General features: G+C 18.0%; 2 protein-coding genes across 2 annotated transcripts in view; one reads left to right on the top strand and one right to left on the bottom strand.

The window, feature by feature from the left end:
• PADL01_1423600 (vacuolar protein sorting-associated protein 3, putative) overlaps positions 1-3,305 on the bottom strand; it is a gene marked incomplete at both ends in the record, with an annotated part of 4,840 nt that extends 1,535 nt beyond the window's left edge. The window contains one exon of the mRNA XM_028684517.1: positions 58-3,305. Within this exon, the coding sequence (XP_028540587.1) occupies positions 58-3,305 (3,248 nt within the window). The remainder of the gene's footprint in view (positions 1-57) is intronic.
• Positions 3,306-6,064: 2,759 nt separating this feature from the next.
• The window catches only part of PADL01_1423500 (conserved Plasmodium protein, unknown function), a gene marked incomplete at both ends in the record, with an annotated part of 4,638 nt that continues 702 nt past the window's right edge, over positions 6,065-10,000 (top strand). Inside the window, one exon of the mRNA XM_028684516.1 lies at positions 6,065-10,000. This exon is cut by the window's right edge and continues 702 nt beyond it. Within this exon, the coding sequence (XP_028540586.1) occupies positions 6,065-10,000 (3,936 nt within the window).

Raw genomic sequence — 10,000 nt, 5'->3', positions numbered from 1 at the left:
TATATATATATATATATATATATATATATATTTTTATGTATATATTATTTTTCTTACTAGTGACGGTGTAGCTTTCCATATAGTAGGACCTTCAAAAAATAGAAAGATGTGTTTTTTATAAGATTTGTAATATAATCTATATGTATAGGATATTCATACTGCATAAACTTTATTAATTTGATTTGTAATTGTTTTATATTATTTTTTGTATATGCATTGTTAATATATAATTCTATTAATATTGTATTTATATTTTTATTATATTTATCATGTTTTAAATAATGTATAATATATTTTTGTAAATAATATTTGATTTTATAATTTTCTTTATCTATTTGTATCATTTTTTTAAAGGTAGTTATAATTTCTTCTGGTGATATTAAAATATTTTTTTTTTTTAAAAAATGGAAGAAAAAATGTTCATTATATTTTATTAAGAATGGAAATGCATATTCAAATAATTTTTTGATTTTTTCTTGTTGAAGATTTAATAAATGTATATTATCATTTAATATAATAAGAATATTATATATTTTCTGTAATGCATATTGAAAATGATTATTATCTTTATCTGATACATTATTTTTTTCTACATTCTCTTTCTCAAAAATTTTTATCCAATTAAAATATTTTTCTTCATTCAGTTCTTTTAAATTGAAGAAAGTAAATATATTATTTTCTTCTTCTTTTTTTTGGGGTATATCATTGTATATATATTTATCATCATCTTTGTTATCACAACCAGAAATTTTATCATCACAAGAAAAATTTTTATCATCACAAGAAAAAATTTTATCATCACAAGAAAAAATTTTATCATCACAAGCAATATTTTTATCATCACAAGCAAAATTTTTATCATCACAAGCAAAATTTTTATCATCACAAGCAAAATTTTTATCATCACCACTATTATTGTTATTATCACTTTTGTTTTTATTTTTATTACTTCCTTCGTAACATACATCATATTGATATACATTCAATTCTCCTGTCGATTTAATAACATTATACTTTTCATTGTAATAATGAAAAAAATATGAACATATTTCAATGGCCTCTTCAAAATATCCTAATCGTATATATATAAAAATGATTTCTACAAATTTTCCTTCTTTTTTTAAGAATTGTATACATTCTTCTAGATCTATATGTAATTTATTGGTTTCCATAATAAAATGAAAAAATTGTTTATTATAATTATTTATGGTCAATAGTTTTATTAGTAGATTGTCTATACATTGTTCTATTATATATTCATTATCATTCAAATCTTTAGAATTATCCTTCAAATCTTTAGAATTATCATTGAAATTTTTAGAATTATGATTTTTTTTTTTATATGATAATTTATACATGTCTTTATTTTGTAAGAGATAATCTCTTTTAAGTAATAAGTAATTTACTAAGCATTTGTTGGCTGTATGTAAAAGTTTTTTCTTTATTTCATTGTCTCTTTTTTCAGATGAATTAATAAAAGAACTTGTATTATTCTCATATGTACTACTATTAATGTAAGTATTATTATTTTTTTCACCATCATCATCATTACTATTACAATTACTATTATTATTATGATAAAAATCGTTGAACATATAATCAGACATGTAATAATCTGGTTTTCCCTTTATATAGTTGTTATAATTCCTATCTATTAATTCTTTAATACTACATGGGAAGGGCAAAAATGATTTAAACTGTTTATTAATATTTTCTTGAATGACTTTATATTCCATCATTTTTTGCATAATATTTTTATGAGATGAAGGTAAGTAATCGATCCAAAAGAATAAAAGAAAAAATATATTAATATTAATTTTTTGAAAAAATATGAATGAGACTGAGAAATTTAAATTCTTAAAAAAATGATATGCACATGCTTTATTATATTCACATATGATATCATATTTATCTTTTTTATTTTGAAATGCATAATTTTCTATTAAAATAAAACCTTTTTTTGTTTTTCCTTGTTCTATACATTGTGGTAAGTATTCATAAATTTCTAGACAACTAAGAATTTGTAAACAATCTTTATTAATAAAATAGAGATTATTATATAATGTGTTATTATATATATTTATATTATTTGTATATATATCATTATTTTCATATAAATATTTATTATATAACATATTATTATTATGATCATATGTATCATTTTTTGATAATCCAGATATAAAATCATTTACTAAAGATTTTGATAATATTCCTTCAGTTTCCATTTTTAATAATCCTTTATTTTTTTTTTCTTCATAAAATTTTATTCCTCTATCAGATGATGTCCATTTGATTTTATTTTTTTGATTATATAATAAAATATTTTCTACCTTATCTTCATCATCATCATCATTATTATTATTAAATAAAGACATAAGACCACTATATTTTTTTATATTAGTAAAATTAATAACAATATCAGGTATATAATTTAAAGAGATTTCTTGTATATGTTGTTGATTTTTTATATTATATATATTTATAACTCCTTTAAAATTTAAACAACATAAAAAAAAACGAAAAGATATTATTTGTTTTACACATCCACTTAATATTATAGTATTTTTTCTAGAAGGCATAGAAGTATCTACATCATAAAAAACACCAATATTTAAATCACAAACAATAAATATTTCATGCATATCAATTAAAGTAATATTTTTATATGTCTGTTCATATTCATGACTATATAATAATACTTTTTCATTATTTTTAATATTTAAAAAATAATATTCTTTATTTATTGTTAAAAATAAAGAATTATTAATCCACAACATACATGATATTAAATCATTAAATGGATTTGTTATTTCTTTTAAATATTTATATATACCATTTTCATAATTATAAAAATATAATCTCTTCTTTTTTGTATATATTAATAATTCATTACTATTATTTTCATTTATTCTATATAATAACACATTTTTATATATAATATTTAAAATATCAAACTTATCATTTTTAATACAATATAATATATCATCTATTAAAATTAACATGATTAAATTCTCTTTCTCTTCTACAATTGTTATATTATTAATTGTTCTGTTTTTTTTTATTAAATAATTTCCTAACAATTTTATTCTTAAACTTCCTTCCACATTATTATCAATATTGAACTTTTCATTTTTTATATAATCATTCTTAATATCATCACTTGTTTTCTCATCCTCTTTTATTAATTGGTATTTATATATTATACCATCCTTACTTCCAACATATAAAATATCTTTTATGCAACACGAAAATGTTATCTCATAATTTAAATCCAAATTCACCTTTTCTCTTTTAAACAGGTCCATCAAAAAATATAAAACATATAAAATATAAATAAAATGAAATATAAAAAGTTATAAATATTGTAATTATATATATATATAAATATATATATATATATTTATATATATAAATGTTCATTTATGAACAAAATTTTTTAAATCCTACTCACAATATTTCTATATATATAATATTATTATTTATATGTATATTTTTTTTTTTTTTTTTTTTTTTTTTAAAAGAATAAGTAAAAAAAGGATGGTAACAAAATATTCCCCTTCCTTTCATGTAAACAAAAATATATTATAAATTATTTTAATTAATTTTTTTTTTAAATTGAAAAAAACAAAAAATGAAACAACTTATATTTATATATACATAAGAGTCATATATATATTTTTTTTTTTTTTGTATATTCGTTATATTTATGTGACAAATTCGAATAAGAAGGAAATATTTGGGATTTAAATTAATTATATATATATATATATATATAATGATAATATTATATCATATACATATAAATATATTTATGTATCCTTTATATATGTTTCTATTTATTTATAATATATTATATTAATGATTAATTAAAAGAAAAAGAAAAAAGAACAAGAAACAAGAAAACCTAAACATATTATATATATAAAAAATATATAATATATTTGAAAGAACATTTATATTATATATGGTAAATATTAAAACCTTATTCGTATTATATATATAATATATATATATATTTTTTTTTTTTTTATGTGATAAGACATTTAATCCTCTATATATTTTTTTTCTTTATTCAATATTTATAAGAATATACATTTTTTTGGTATAATAATTATTTTTTCCTCTTCATAAAATATATATATATATATATTATATATGTGTGTTTTTGAAGGGTAAATTATAATATTTAATTAAAACAAGAAAATATATATTTTTTTAAATAAATAAAATAATAATAAATAAAGGGCTCACATAAGTTATTATATGACCACTACGCATAATAATAATAATAATAAAATATTATAATAATATTATTATATAATGTTGTAAAAAAAAAAAAAAAAAAAAACACACAAGGATAATTATATATATATATATTTATTTATACATATAATAAATATAATCATGTAAATTATTATTTTTTATAAATTTACAATATTGTAAAAATAAAAAAATAACGATACATATATACATTTAACATATAAAATAAATATATATTTTTTTTTTATATTTATTTATTTAAATGCCCAAAACAAAAAAAAAAAAAAAAAAAAAAAATTTACATATATATATATATAATATATATACAACAGTTTTCTTTTCTTTCTTCTTCTTCTACTTTTTGTTTTTAATAAATTTATAAGAAGTAAGAGGTCAGTTCTCATAATGAAATAAAAATATTTATTTTACATTTATACTTATTATATAGATACATAAATGTATATTTTATATATATATAATATATAAATAGTAATTTTGTAGATGGGTGATAGGAACTTAAAAAATAATATTTTTATATATATTATATATATATATAACATATATATATTATATATATTTATATATATACATATACAAGCAAGAAATAAAAGGAAAGAAAAGAAAATTATAAAAAAATATACATATATAATATATATATATAATATAATTAAAAAAAAAAAAAAAAGGAGCCTATACAATATTTAAACCATATGTATATAATATAATTTTGTAATATAAATGAATAATATCTATGTGACACAAAAAAAAACAAAAAAAAAAAAAAAAAAAAATATATTTAATATATATATATAATATCATTATTTTATTATTGTATATATTATATTATATCCCTATGACCCTGGTGCTCTTAAAAAAATTTCACAATTAATTTTATAAGAAATAAAAAATATATTCATACTATATAATATATATATAATAAATATGTATTATTATATATATATATATTATATTATATATGATAATATATTTTTTTTTATTACATAAAAAAAATAGATAACATTTTTTTCTTTTTACCCTTGACAAATAATTATATATTAATTATATTTATATTAACATATTATATATATATATATAACATATATAATATATATTTATATGTAAATATTAAAACAAAAAAAAAAAAAAAAATACTGTTCTTATAAATAAAATAAAAAATAAACTATATTATGTATAATATTGAAATAGGAAAAAACAAAAAAAAAATTTAATAAAATAGAAATATAAAAAAATAATATAATATATATATATATATATATACATTTATTGCAGTATATATAATTTTTAAATTTCCTTATGTTTTTCTTTCATTTTATTAATTTTTTTAATATTATATTATATAATATTGTAGAATATTTAAAAATAAGTTTATGACACGTATATAAGCTATTAAAGGAAGAAAGATATAAAAAAAAAATATATATATGTATAATAAATGCTTATAAAAGATATACTGTGTAATGTAATATAAAAATTAATTTAATTTCATAACAAAAGAATAAATAAAAATATACATATATATATTATATGTGTGATAATTATTGAATAGGTGTATATATGTTTATAAACTCTTATCATATACAATATTTTAATAATAATTATAAAATATATATATATATATATATATTTTTTTTTTTTTTTTTTTTTAATATATTATAGAATACATATATAAATATATATTTAAATACAATATAATATATACACCTTTTTATGTGTATACTTGATTCATATATTTTTTTATATTTTTATATTTTTATATTGAGCAATAATTTCAGAGCTAGCCAAAATGAACAAACAATCGGATTCAAAACCTTACACAAAAGGTAAAAGTAAATTCCACATGTTTTTTTACAAGAATAAATATTCGAGTTCGAAATATAACAACAATAATGTGAATGAAAATATTGTGAAAGGAAATAACTTGAATGATAATAATGTGAGTGATAATAATGTGAGTGATAATAATGTGAGTGAACACAATATGAATGATCATATTATGAATAATGAGACACAAGTGGGACATCAAATAAACGGTGAGGATAACAATTCTATAAATATAAATGTGTTCTCACAAAATAATAATAGTAATGATAAGAATAAAAAAAATTCAACTCTTACTAATGCTAGTCATAATAATCCTCATCTAAGTAACAGTGGCAATGCTCATTATAATAAAAAGAAAAATAGTATGAACACACGAAACAGTGGTGTATTATTAAAAAGTTCAGAACATAACGTGTTGTCTTCTTATAATGAGGATGTATATAATAATATTGGTAAGACAAATGAAGAGATGAATAGTGCTTGTGATATAAATATGAATAATTATAATAGTGTTAATATGGATGAGGAATATAATAAATATCACCCCCAACAACAACAACAAAAAAAACATAACAGTAATAATAATAACAATAATAATAATAATAATAATAATAATAGTAGTAGTAGTGGTGTAGATCATAGTGGTAGTCATACACATAATTTTAACCACCAGAATAATAGCTGTAACAAAAATGTAGCTGTTGCATATAATAACATGAACCATAAAAAAGAAGAAAAACAAGACAATGAAGATTATTTTAACTGTGATAAAGATATAGGCAATCCAAACAACAACCAACATTCTATAAATAATGTATATAGAAATTATAAGAATTATAATAGTGTTGACCATACAAATGAAAACTATGTAAATATGTCTAAAAATAGTAATCATCATTACAATAATTATCAGAGTTATTATAATAATAATAATAATATGCAAAAATATGGTGAGGTGAATGATAACCAGCTGAATAATTCAAATGATCAAGGGCAAAAGAAGATGAGTAATTATTTTAACTCTTCACAAGTATATAACAACAACCACATGAACATTAGTAGCAACAATAATAATAATAATAATAATAATATTAATAATAATAATTATTATTATAATACTCATCCAAATATTTCTCAGTTTAACTCAGATATGAATAATAGTAATAATCAAAACAATACAACGGCTCCAGGAAGTAATGAACATATGTCATCAAATAATAATAATAATATTATTATTAATAGTAATAAAAATAAGAATAGCACCATGTTAGATGACGTTTATCATTTGGAAGATGACAAAAATGTTTATACTAAAAACGAAACAAGAAAAGATTCAATGTTAAATAATATGATGAATCATGCTGGTGAGAAGAATAAAAAACATGACAATAAAATGCAGAAAGGTGTGAGTCACAACAAAAGAGATGAAAAGAAAGAAGACACATATAAGAAATATGAAAAAAGAGATAATATCCCTATGAGTAATAATAATATAAAGAAGGATGATAAAAAAATGGATAGCAGAACATTACACACCAAAAGTAATAATAATAATAATAATAGTAATAATAATAGTAATAATTATGTGGAACATTCTAATATTAATATTACAAATAAGAATATAACAAATGTAGACATAAAGAATGATAATGTAATATATGAGAATACAGATGATGATGACAATAATAATAATAATAATAATTATCATTATAACAATATAAATAATAGTAGTAATGATGATAGTGAACATGTGGATGATGTATGTAATATGAATGATATGAAGGATATAAATTGTAAGAATCTTAATTCATCTAATGGAAATGCATATAATATATCTTATATGTTTATATATCAATATTATTATGTATTACATACAAAAAAAGAAATGATGCATAATTTTTATTCCGAGAAAGCAATACTTCTAGTTAGTTTTAATGATGAAGCTAAGACAATAAATACGAAAGAACATAAAAATGTTCACATTTTGAATAATGATTATTATGATACAGATAAACAAGAACACATTGATGATATAAATATGATAAGAAAAAACAACAACAATAATAATAATATTAGTAATAATAATAATATTATTAATAATAATAGTAACAATTGTGATGATAGTAATTATAGTAATCATTTTTTTAACATAAACGAAATTAATATTGAAGGCTGTCATAAAAGTGATCATATGATAAAATTAGAATCAAGAAATATGATCTATGAATATTATAAAAATCTAGATGTAGATGCTTGTACAGTTCATATTATTTCAATTGAAGTTGTAAATTTACATGATGAAATTTATATTTATATATATGGAAAAATTAAAAAATCTAAAGATACAAATGTATATTATTATTTTATTCAAAATATACATCTACATAAATATAATGTTTATCAATATTATGTGGATGTAGATTTTATTCATTATTATAATTCACCTGTTAGTAAAGAACCACAAACAGAATTATTACATTCAAAAGTTTTAAGAGAAGCAGATACACACAACATCATCAAAAATGATGATGATGATAATAATAATAATATTAGTAATAGTAATATTAGTTTGAGTGCTGTGAAAAATATTGAAGATGATAACAAAAAAAAAAATAAAGTTAGCTATAATTTGAATAACACAAATGTTAATGCTACTACTATGAATAAAATGAATGAAAAAAAAAAAAAAAAAAATGAAACACAATTATTAGAAGAGCAGACAAATTCATCAACTTTAAATATACAAAATAGATATAAGGATAAACAATCAGTATCAAAAAATGAACACATATCATATTATGAGGATGATAATGAAGATAATTTATATTATGATGACGCAAATGAAGAGATGTTATATTATAATAGTGATCATAATAAAAATGAATGTGATGATGATGTATATTATGAGGATGGTGATGATTATAATAATAACTATAATGATGATATATATTTTGAAGAAGATAATGAAGACATTTATTCTGATGAACATCATGATGAATATGACCATGTCTTATATAATAACAATGAAGGAACAGAAATGCATAAACATAATGATAATAATAATAATAATATGAATGATATCAAGAAAAATAAAACAGATCTACAATATAAGAATTTAAAAAAAAATAAATTACACCTACCAAAATATAATGTCAATCAACAGAATGATCAGAATAAGAAGAATAATATATTAAAGGATGATCATCATGTTATTAGCAATGAAGTCAATAAACTAAAGCATCAAAAAAATGTTCATGAAGCAAAAGAAGAGTTATCATCTGAAGTGTTAAAAGAAAATGAATTATCTACAAAGAAATTGTCTAAATATAAAAATCTAAATAATGAGACACAAAAAAAGAAAGACTCAACTAGTACAGATATATACAAAAATAATGATAAGAAAAATATTCCAAACAACAGTAAAAATATTCATGAAAATTTTAATGAGCAGAATAATCATGATGAGACAAAAATACTCAACATGAAAGATAAGAAACAGATGAATAATTCTTATCAACATCATGAAAATAATGTAGAACAAAAAGGACAAGAAAAAAATTTAAATAATAATAATAATAATGAGAAAAAAGTTAAAAAAAATAAACATGAAAACAATGTGCAGAAAAAAAATACAGATGCAGATGAACAGAAGACTCCAGAGATTAATACTGTATTAAAAAAAGAAAATAATAATAGTAATGATATATTATCTAAAAAAAAAAAAAAAGACAAAAAAAAAATTGAACAAGATAGTTGGGTTTCTAAAGTTATGAAGAATAACACAACGATTATCATACCAGATAGTAATAAGAATGATGATAATAATAAAACTGACAACCTTGTCAGTAATAATGATAATAATAATGATAATAATAATGATAATAATAATAACAATAAT

This window comes from Plasmodium sp. gorilla clade G2 (genome assembly GCF_900097015.1).
Source record: "Plasmodium sp. gorilla clade G2 genome assembly, chromosome: 14".
Classification (NCBI taxonomy): domain Eukaryota; phylum Apicomplexa; class Aconoidasida; order Haemosporida; family Plasmodiidae; genus Plasmodium; species Plasmodium adleri (nom. inval.).
This window is presented reverse-complemented; position numbering and strand designations above follow the sequence as displayed.